Here is a 12,180-nt window from a genome sequence, read left to right on the forward strand (position 1 = left end):
GGACAGATGTCCTGACATTTTTCTTTAGAATATTCTAGTATAACTCAGAATTCATTGACCCATCAATGATGGCAAGTCATCCTGGGCCAGATGCAGCAATACAGGCCCAAACCATGCATGATACCACCACCATTGTGTTTCACAGATGGTATGAGGGTTGTATGCTGGAATGCAGTGTTCTCCTTTCTTCAAATAGAATGCTTCTCATTTAAACCAAAAAAACTCTATTTTGGAATGATCGATCCACTAAACATTGTTCCAGTAGCCTTCTGGATTGTCCAAGTAATCTTTAGCAAACTGCAGACTGGCAGCAATGTTCTTTTTGGAGAGCAGTGACTTTCTCCTTGCAATCCTGCCATGCACATCATTGTTGTTCAGTTTCCTCCTGATGGTGGACTCATGAACATTAACATTAGCTAATGTGAGAAAGGCCTTCAGTTGCTTAGAGGGTTGGGTTCCTTTGTGACCTTGCAAACTATTAGATGCCTTGCACTTGGCGTGATCTTTGTTGGTCGACCACACCTGGGGAGGGTAATGATAGTCTGAAATTTCCTCCATTTGTACACAATCTGTCTGTTGATTGGTGGAGTCCAAACTATTTTGAGATGGCTTTGTAACCTTTTACAGCCTGATGAGCATCAACAACTCTTCCTGGTTGCTTCCTGACAGCAGGGAATGCGAGCCATTCGAGTTTGGAGCAGCAGGGACACAGACACACAGTCACAGTGCAGCCTGTGTGGCCATGCGCTGTTTCACTAATGTTAGATTTCCTCACATGGGATACAATTAAATTACAGAAACATGTTTACGCAGAGGGACCAAAAGAAATGCAGCGCCGGCCTTGACCACCCTCCCCAACCCCTCGGAGAACCCACTGACCACAGCGCACCCTTTCCCTCTGTCATCACCCCCTCCCCTCAGCTGTGCCCCTGGACCGACGACCAGGCAGTAAGCAGAGAGAGAAAACTCTATGCTCTAAACACAATCAGTGAGACCGGGTGCACTCTTGCTTACAGCCCAGCCGTTAGGTGTGTGTGCACAATACACATTGGTGACCCTAATTGCAGAAAGATGCAACATCCAGGGAGGGCAGGTGGCACCCTGCCCCTCACCCAGCCTGCCACTGACGCATCCCAAGGTTGGCACAGGCAGGAGTCTTGGCTGATCCCAATGATTAATAATCCTGGTAAATTTACTAGCATTACTAATTACTTTACATTTTAACATGACAATTAATGTGAACAATGTATAAAAATTAACAAATCTGGCTTAGATTATTTTAAATTCAATTTAAAATATCTGCCAATTCAGTTTACAATTTAACATGAATACCATGGGTTAAAAATAATAGGATATTACCTTTGAAAAGTCAGTGTTACATCACAAATATGCAAGCGTGTATCATTTGTTTAAGAAGAATCAAACACTGACTCAATCTTACTGCTATTTGACTATGACCTCTAAACCATGCACAGATGTTTTGAGGAGGGGCTGTGACTAACGGCAGTAATGAAAATGGCCTGATTATTGTATGTCCTCACACTGGCACAGAAAGAAGATTTCCTCAGATGGGATACAATTCAATTACAAAAAAATGTTTACGCAGAGGGACCAAAAGAAATGCAATAGAAAACAACGTTTTATAAAGGATTCGTTTTATTGCAAAGTTTACAAAAACTGAAACCAGTAACTCAAGAGGAAAAAAAAACATATCCAGAACAAAATTGCACAAATCTCCACAATAGTTCAGTAACATACCCTTTTTATTATTCCCTTCATTTGTAATTTAAAACAAGAAAAATATATATCAGTCTGTAAAAGGACCGCTAGCTAAGAGCACATTTAGATATTGCATACTTTTATGTGGATTGTTAAAAAGATTCTTCTTTGCATCTTCAAACGGCGTCTACTTTATATAAATAAGCTTACTGCTGGACACGGGTCTAAATTTTGCTCCTCCAGACAGAAAGCAGAACTTCAATTAACCAGTAAATGTAATAAGGCCAGTTATGTAAAGTAAAGGAGTTTTCAGTATAAAAATGCTGTACTAATGAAGGAGTCCTATATACAGGTTAAAATGAGTTGTGATTTATCACATCAAGGTTATGTACACGTGTGGACATCCCTTGTAGATGGCCTCCATGCTTATGTTGCATAAAGATAGGGATGGACCCGCTCCTTGGAACTGCAGGAATCAGCAGCATAGTGCAGCTCCCGGGTACACCGGTTTGGAGAGGCATACTCCTTAATATTCTGTAGAATTTCTTTATGTGCTTTAGGACATTACTCCAGTGGGTATGGCAGTGAATCCCATGAACAGTACTGCAGTGAGAATGCGGTCCAATCCTTCCAGCCTTTCTTGCAGACATAAGTGAAGTAACATGACCCTGAACTGTAAGCTTATTTATAGGAAATATATTTATTTTTTAAACAAAGAAAATCAATGCAATCTATAATGCAGCATGTTTAAGTGAGTTTAAAACCCTATTCCTTTTCAGAGGTCCTTGGTCCTATGAATGATGTACACTTGAGGATTACACTAGCAGTAAAAGAAAACCAGAATCCTGGGACTCTATGGTTAAGAATAGGTAAGGTTTAGAATTTAGCAGAGGTAGGTAAAAAAAAACCCCCAAAAGACCTCACACCTCCTAGATCTGTATTTAGCCTATCATTAAATCCAGATATTACAAACTCCAAGCACTCCTTCATTATACCTAGAGCAGAAATACAATATCACCCAAAACTAGCAAGGTAAAGCATATGGTAATTTTTCCATCATAATTACCATTCCAGCATAAAATCATCTCTCTTTCAACAGTAAACCTCCATACACCTATGTCAAGAGGAATAATGGGAAAAGCAGAGGGACATTAAATTAAGCACAAAAGGGGAAATTCAATTGCCTATGGTAATTTACCACGGGCTAATTGATCCCCCGGGGCTATCCAACTCACCACAAAGTCAGCCTGATGCCAGCAATTTATCTGTGATTTTTTATTTTTTTCAAAACCCGTTGAGGTTCTGGAAAAAAATATCCCCAATAGTTACCCTGTTTTCGCACCATATAGGTCTCTGAACATATAGGTCTGTGAACTTATCACAGAATCTATGCGGGAAATTCAATTGTTTATCGCACCACCTGCTCAAGCAATCTCCCATCTAAAGTGACGGGTTACTGTGTGGTGCAATTCAATTGTTTTTTTCATGCTTGTCACACCCAAACAAATCGGGTTTACCTGCATAAAGCGGCTAAACCCGATCAAAGTGCTGGGTGCAACATTTTATAGTGCAGTTTGAGAGCCTAAACAGGCACTTTTCATCTCGCCAACTCCAGGGGCCACAAGCTGAAATACCGGAACCGGCAGCTGTTAGCGCCTTAATGGAGCAACAAATAAATTACTCCGTCGGACTCCATCTAGTGGTTGCCGGAGCAATAAACAATTGATTTCATCCCTATGTGTTTTTGAGTTAAAAAAGGGGGCTCTAATTGGATTGCACAGAAATAGAAAAAAAAAAAGATTGCGGTAAAAAAACAAAAACCTCACAGTAAAGTCCCATTTTTAGTGCCACCAAAATTTTGGAAGCTAATTGAGTTCTCCCCTTAGTGTGAACCATTGTAACATGGACTTGTAGTGTGTGTAACAGAGTAATCATGTAACAGCAAACACAGATCTCATAAAGACGTCTGTTCTTCTGTATGTAACAATTTCATTATCAAGTAGCCGATAACCTACTGATCTCCAGTTTGCTGTTATACGTCATTGATAACAGAATGAAAATGTATCACAAAATAACACAACATTATATAAAAATGCCCTAATAATATTTTTGTACCGCTTATTCATTCATTTTTACTTGCACTAATAAACACAAATCATTTTGCCCTAACTAATGAAGGTAAAGGTGTCTTAGTGTGTCTTAATGATACATTTTAGGATTTTGCCTGGTTAAGTTGACCATCCAGATGTATAGCACATAACAAGAGAAAAAAAAACATTTGCGCAAAGAACACAGACCTCATCATCCTGCTGTAAGCAGGTATTGATAATACATGTAATAAAATATGAATATTGGAAAATAAACTATTAAGGATTTAAAGCATAGTTATAAGACGCTGACAATTTTCTAAAAAGTCTTTGTAATCTCCTTCTAGCAACAATGTTTTTTAAACAGAAATAAAGCTGTAAATTATTTTATTAAAGGGCTCCCAGCACATGCTGATGTTTGATGGGCTGCAGTGTGGTCATGAAGGAGCTTAAAGTACTATTTTGTCTGTATTTTCTCAGGGTATATGACCACACCTCCTGTGATTAGGCCACACCCCCTGAAAAGTACCTGGGCCCAGCCAGGCTCTCTACTGCCCTGGCAGGTGGTCATTATCCAGCTGGGCTACTAATGGTGCCATGGTCAGTACAAGAGGTTTTTTTTATTTTTTTATTTGCTGAATTTAGACTATAAAAGTGGTTATTTTTAAACGCTGACGTAATTATTGATGCGAATATGTCTGCTTCCAAATGACTGACTATAATTAAAAAACTTAAAATCATGATGCATACATAATGTAGTTCACTGATATTATCTAGCAATATACGGTTTTAATAATGTGAGCAAACTGCGTCATATTACAAGGCATTTGGCATCTTGTTTTATGCATAGTGCTTTTACTGGGTGTCATGATGCAGTTGTTGACTTGCAGGCTACTATGTTTGCTCTTGATAAGTTCTACTTGGTTTCCAGTGTGGAATGTAACATGACAAACCAGGGTCAATCATCCGGAGCTGCTGGCAGGTGTCTGCACCATGGCTCTGTTTAGTAAATATGAACCTTGGTGTCGTCTGCCTCTTTTAGATATGTAATTAAATACTAAGAGCTATAGATGGAACATCGGGCTTGCAGCAAGTTGGCCCCTAATATAGGATATAGCTACTATGAAAATGATCCTGCTCTAATCCTCATATCGGTTACCAATAGGATGCACTTGGGATGCCTTCTATGAACAGCCCAGAATAAATATCCAGACATATTTATGGAGGACAACCCTTGTTACTGTGAGCAGACTGTACCATCACTGATTACCCACTAATATCCTAAAACACACAGCAAACAGGGGGCCAGTGACCAAAGTTGTACAGACAAATTTGCCCTTAACCCATAGGATATTTTCTGTTTTTACTAGAGACAGAAAAGGGGGATGCACTTTAGTGTCTAAAATATTTGGTCCCAACTGTACAATGTAAGAAAAAAAAAAAAAGCAACACACACAGACTGTACTGCCCTGCCAATGTATAGAAATATATTTAGCTTGGCAACTGTAAAATCAATAAAATATAACTTGCTATGTGGGCAAATTAGATATTACTCAAACCACGCCTCATATTGGCACTTATTGATCCCTAATTTATGTGGAAAAACAAAAAAGCAACATGTAATCTGTTAATGCCATACTAACTGCCCCACCAGTAAAACTAAGTTACTCTGACTCCACTTACAACTGACAGAAAAAGTTCATGTACAAGAAAATATAAAAATAAATCAACTAAACAAACAAAAAACAAGACCGACTTAATTATAAACATGCTCCCTGCAAATAATTGCCCATGGAATTGTGGACAAGTAAAGCATAAAACACAACAGGGGTAATGTACTAAGCATTGATAAAAGTGGAGAAGTGAGCCAGTGGAGCAGTTGCCCATGGCAACCAATCAGCACTGATGTAACATTTATAATTTGAATACTATCAAAGTATACAGAGCAGCTGATTGGTTGCCATGGGCAACTTCTCCACTGGCTCACTTCTCCGATTTTATCACTGCTTAGTACATGTCCCCCATTATCTGGATAAACAGCTTTTAAAAGCCAGAGGTCATTGTTTCACTTTCTATACTACAGTCCTCTTTACACCACATCAATGTGAAAAGCACAAGCACCACAATTTGTACAGAACTGAACACTTCATGAATATTCTTTCCTAGATAACATAATGGAGATGCATATCTGCATGTGGGTTTTCAAATATACATTTACAGGTGCTTGTGACTGAACACAATATTTTAGGTCAAGAGCTATATTAACAACTGCAGGGAGTTTGGTTAAGTGTATCTTATTTTACGTATATATGTATGGTGTGTGAAGTAGGATATAATGACTTTACATCATAATGCCCCTGTCACTGCAGTGCAGTGCGATGATGCAAATCGCATTATCACTTTACATCCCGCACACCTGTTCTTTGTCTGGCTCAGCTTTAGGGAGATGGGCAGACTCTCTTGGTAGTGTCATAGATCAACCACTGTTCTGGAAGTCATGTAGACATTACGGTAGCGACAGCAAGTACCCAGTTACAGTTATAAAGTGCTTTGGGGTCCAGACTACAAAGCAGCATACAAAATATAACCTGGAAAACTGCACCATATGATATGAAGCCAAACTGTCATACACGTTTAAAGTGTGCTGTCATCTACACACAGTGGGGGCAGCCATATTGTCAGCTGAGCCATTATTCATGAGAGGCCTGATATCTCAGTCATGTGACTAGTTCCTAGCAATTTGATAGCCTGAATATTGATTCATCCTACACAATGGCTGCTTTCATTGTGTATATTTCCAGGTTAAAATAAACGCTTCAAATAGAAAAGCCTCCAGGAGTTGTATTATGTGCAAAAATACCCCCACCCCAAAAAAAACAACCCCAAAACAAATCTGTAGAAATTGTAGTGAACTCTCCATACTATTGCTAGTGATCTGTTTAAATGGCCCTGTGTGAACACTTGCCCCAACTGGACTACTGTACGCCCATGTCTATTCTTTCACCCAACAATAAAAATTTCCCAATTAATCCATGCTCCTTCAAAGTCTTCCACATGCTAAGGGTGATTCCATGAAACACAAAATGCTATTGCATTTTTCCCAGTTGGATCTTCTTCCAAGCTTCGGAGGCAGTAAAAATGAAAGAGTCCAGAATCCCAGCTACAGTGAAGGTTCCCCCAATAATGGCGCATACCTGTATGGGAAGAAGAGTAAAGAAACCTTTGATTTAAAATGACATATAGGATGAGCACACAAATTAATTCCACAAATAAATTAGATCATTACACAAAATATCACTATGATAAAAAAAAAAATCATAATAATCCCAAAAGAGATGAATGGAAAGATGTATGAGGGGTGATACATAATTCCCACAACCTTTCTTATGGTAATAACAGACACATGAAAATTATTCCACAAACTTCATGTATGACCAGGTATTGGCATGGATGCAATTCTGTTACACTGTAGTAGAATCTTTTCATAGGGCTGGATTACGGGCCACATAGGCTTGGGGCTAAAAATGTTCAAGGGTCTATACTGAGAAGGTGAGGAGCGTTGACCAGTGCTGTGTGGGTGTGACCAGAGTCACGTATTGGTATATACCCCCTAAACTTTAATTCCCAATGTCTCCCTAAGTACATAAAAAAGAAAAAAAGTTCTTCACTGTGTTAGAAGACTACAAAAACTATTTTAATACTTATGATTTATGGCCGACTGTATGGGCAGCTGGTCATCATCATGCTGCCATGATTCTGCACCTATATTTATGTGGAGGCCTGGGACTGTAGCTCCATCCACTCCTGCCTTTTCTAGTATCGTCATGTGATGCAGCCATTTTGTGGGCTAACCAAAACTAAATTAAGAACTAGTAACATTACTGAGGCATGAGATGCAAAGTGGTTTATCGCAGAGTGTGTAGCCACCGGCTAGCTAGCTGAAGTCATACTGACTGTGAATTTCTAGTATTAGGTGTCCATGCGCCTTCATCTGCGGCAGTAAATGACTGTCTGCAATCTCTTTACAGTACGTATTGGCGTGACATTCTCCTACAATTAGCAATCCAATGTGTCATTTTTTTCTCTATTGACTTTTCACAAGTAAAGCATTGAAGTGTAAAATTGAAGAACAATTACTCTCTATTACTAAGTAATTATGTTTTAATTTAGCGCATTTTAGATGTGAGAACACACTTTTAATAGTGCAGGCAGAACCAAACAAAGCATATATTGCTTCCAAAATAACACTAAAATGCCTCTTTAACACGATAAGAGGTGCTTAAGGCTACGTCACTCAGTGATACAAAGCTGAAGTGCCATTTCTAAGATCTGGTACTAGATGGAAGCTTATTCACTGAGATATACAGTATACTTAATGACTAAATAGCAAATTTGCAAAGAGGACTGTGTATATACAGTATACAGTATACCAGGGACGTGCGGTGAGCTAAATGGCTCAGGAGGCACTGGCTTGCACCAGAGACAGATTTAAACGCAATATGAGCCAAAGGGTACATCTCGGCATTATACACAGGTGCAAACCCCTGAAAATTTAGTGAGTTTTGAGCTGAGAGGTGCGGAAAAGATTGCGAGGTGAGGCACTGCCTCACCTGCCATAGACTTTTTACTGCAGAGTTTTGGCTATAAAATTAGAAAAATACAAAAAAGATATTTCAAACATATTCTTTGTATTTTACATATACTTTATGCAGTAAAAACTATGGTGCAAACGTTAGTATGACAGGAAAGGCTCTGCCTCACCTGCCTCACCCCACCGCACGTCACTGGTATATACATAGGCTTACCATACAAACCAGGACACTTATGAATTACAAACACACACACATACATACATACATACATACATACCAGGGACATGCAGTGAAATCAATGGCTCAGGAGGCACTGGCTAGTACCAGAGTCAGATTTACACACAATATATGAGCCCAAGGGTTCTTGTGGGCATTATACATAGGTGGTGCAGCAGTATATACTGCTGGAAATTTGGTGAGCTTTGATGAGAGATGTGCGGAAAAGATAGGCAGTGCCTCACCTGCCATGGACTTTTTATGCCAGAGTTCGGACTATAAAAAATAGGATTTTAATACCTACCGGTAAATCCTTTTTTCCTAGTCCGTAGAGGATGCTGGGGACTCCAAAAGGACCATGGGGTATAGACGGGATCCGCAGGAGACATGGGCACACTAAAAAGACTTTTACTGGGTGTGAACTGGCTCCTCCTCTATGCCCCTCCCCCAGACCTCAGTTATAGGAACTGTGCCCAGGAGAGACGGACATTTCGAGGAAAGGATTTTTGTTAAACTAAGGACGAGAGACATACCAGCTCACACCACAAACACACCGTACAACTGGATCAGCAGGAAACCAGATAACAGTATGAATTAACAGCAGCAACCAGCTGAATAAAACTGATACAAAAACCTTGTGTAACCGAAAATAACCAGTATCAATACAATTGCAAGGAACAGTCCGCACTGGGATGGGCGCCCAGCATCCTCTACGGACTAGGAGAAAAGGATTTACCGGTAGGTATTAAAATCCTATTTTCTCTTACATCCTAGAGGATGCTGGGGACTCCAAAAGGACCATGGGGTCTATACCAAAGCTCCAGACCGGGCGGGAGAGTGCGGACGACTCTGCAGCACCGATTGAGCAAACATGAGGTCCTCCTCAGCTAGGGTATCAAACTTATAGAACTTAGCAAAAGTGTTTGAACCCGACCACGTAGCTGCTCGGCAAAGTTGAAGTGCCGAGACCCCTCGGGCAGCCGACCAAGAAGAGCCCACCTTCCTGGTAGAATGGGCCTTTACTGACTTCGGCAACGGTAGCCCAGCCGAAGAATGAGTGTGCTGAATCGTATTACAAATCCAGCGTGCAATAGTCTGCTTGAAAGCAGGATTTCCAATCTTGTTGGAAGCATACAGGACAAACCGAGCCTCTGTTATCCTAGTAAGAGCCGTCCTGGCGACACACATTTTCAAAGCTCTTACGACATCCAGAGATTTTGGGACTGCAACAGCATCCGTAGCCACAGGTACCACAATAGGTTGATTTATGTGAAACGAAGAAACCACCTTCGGCAGAAATTGTTGAGTCATCAATTCCGCTCTATCCACATGAAAAATCAAATATGGGCTCTTGTGAGACAAAGCCGCCAATTCAGACACTCGTCTGGCAGACGCCAAAGCCAAAAGCATGACCACCTTCCAAGTGAGAAACTTTAACTCAACCTAACGCAAAGGTTCAAACCAGTGAGACATAAGAAACAGAACACCACTTCAAGATCCTACGGTGCCACGTGTGGCACAAATGGAGGATGGATATGCAGCACTCCCTTTACGAAAGTCTGAAACTCAGGAAGGATGGCCAATTCTTTTCGAAAGAAAATAGATAAACCCGAAATCTGCACTTTGATGGAACCCAGTTTCAGGCCTGCATCCACGCCTGCCTGCAAAAAGTGGAGGAAACGACCCAAGTGAAACTCCTCCGCAGGAGCTGCTTTGGTTTCACACCACGACACATACTTTCTCCAAATACGGTGATAATGTTTTGCCGTGACCTCCTTCCTAGCCTAAAGGAGAGTGGGGATGACTTCCCTGGGAATCCCTTTCCGAGCTAGGATTTGGTGTTCAACTTCCACGCCGTCAAACGCAGCCGCGGTAAGTCCGGCAACACGGAGGGCCCCTGCAGTAACAGGTCCTCTCTTAGAGGAAGCGGCCAAGAATCTTCTACTAGTAATTCCTGAAGATCCGGATACCAGGCCCTCCGTGGTCAATCTGGAACAACGAGTATTGCCTGAACCCTTGTTCGTCTTATGATCCTCAACACCTTTGGAATGAGAGGAAGTGGAGGGAACACATACACCGACTGAAACACCCACAGAGTTACCAGGGCGTCCACTGCACTGGCTTGGGGTCCCTCGACCTGGAACAATACTTCGGAAGCTTCTTGTTGAGGCGAGACGCCATCATGTCTATCTGAGGAATTCCCCAACGCCTTGTCACTTCTGCAAATACCTCTTGATGAAAAGCCCACTCTCCTGGATGGAGATCGTGTCTGCTGAGGAAGTCTGCTTCCCAGTTGTCCACGCCCGGGAGGAAGACTGCTGACAGAGCGCGCACGTGCTGTTCCGCTGAGCGGAGAATTCTTGCGGCCTCCGCCATCGCCGCCCTGCTCCTTGTTCCGCCTTGGCGGCTTACGTACGCCACCGCTGTTATGTTGTCCGACTGGATCAGAACAGGGAGACCATGAAGATTGTTCTTCGCTTGCAGGAGGGCGTTGTAAATGGCTCTTAACTCGAGAACATTTATGTGGAGACAAGATTCCTGGCTTGACCATTTTCCCTGAAAACTTCTTTCTTGCGTGACTGCGCCCCAGCCTCAGAGACTTGCATCTGTGGTCAGCAGGACCCAGTCCTGGATTCCGAATCGGCGTCCCTCTAGAAGGTGAGAACCTTGCAGCCACCACAGGAGAGAAATCCTGGCCCTGGAAGATAGACTTATTTTCCGGTGCATGTGCAGGTGAGACCCGGACCATTTGTTCAGCAGATCCCACTGAAACATCCGGGCATGAAACCTGCCAAACAGAATGGCTTCGTAAGCCGCCACCATCTTCCCTAGCACTCGAGTGCATTGATGAATAGACACTCTCTTGTCGGCCTCAGAAGCTCCTTGACCATGGTCTGTATTTCCAGAGCTTTATCCTCCGGAAAAAACAGTCTCTGAAGCTCCGTGTCTAGGATCATGCCCAGGAAGGGTAGCCGAGTTGTCGGGATCAACTGAGACCTTGGCAAATTTAGAATCCAACAGTGATGTTGCAGAACCGACAGGGAGAGTTCCACATTTCTTAACAATTTTTCCTTTGATCTAACCTTTATCAGGAGATCGTCCAAGTACGGAATAATTGTGACCCCTTGCTTGCGAAGGAGTACCATCATTTCCGCCATTACCTTGGTGAAGACCCTCGGGGCCGTGGAAAGCCCAAACGGCAACGTCTGAAATTGGTAATGACAATCCTGCACCGCAAATCTCAGGAAGGCCTGATGAGGAGGATATATCGAGACGTGTAAGTAGGCATCCTTTATGTCGACTGACGCCATAAAATCCCCCCCTTCTAGGCTGGCAATCACAGCTCGAAGAGATTCCATCTTGAACTTGAAAGTTTTCAAGTATGGATTGAGAGATTTTAGGTTCAGAATCGGTCTGACCGAGCAGTCCGGCTTCGGCACGACAAAGAGGCTCGAATAGAACCCTTCCCCCCGTTGGGACGGAGGAACCGGCACAATGACCCTCTGTTGACACAGCTTTTGTATCGCAGCATTTACTACTACTCTTTCTGGAAGAGAAACTGGTAG

The 12,180-nt window shown here is 42.0% G+C and overlaps 1 protein-coding gene across 1 annotated transcript in view; it reads right to left on the reverse strand.

Annotated features, from left to right (window-relative positions):
* Positions 1-1,638: 1,638 nt before the first annotated feature.
* Positions 1,639-12,180, reverse strand: part of ERGIC1 (endoplasmic reticulum-golgi intermediate compartment 1) — a 244,021-nt gene continuing 233,479 nt past the window's right edge. Inside the window, exon 10 of the mRNA XM_063928069.1 lies at positions 1,639-7,000. Within this exon, the coding sequence (XP_063784139.1) occupies positions 6,893-7,000 (108 nt within the window). The 3' untranslated portion in view covers positions 1,639-6,892. The remainder of the gene's footprint in view (positions 7,001-12,180) is intronic.

The sequence above is a fragment of the Pseudophryne corroboree genome, chromosome 6 (assembly GCF_028390025.1).
Source record: "Pseudophryne corroboree isolate aPseCor3 chromosome 6, aPseCor3.hap2, whole genome shotgun sequence".
NCBI lineage: Eukaryota > Metazoa > Chordata > Amphibia > Anura > Myobatrachidae > Pseudophryne > Pseudophryne corroboree.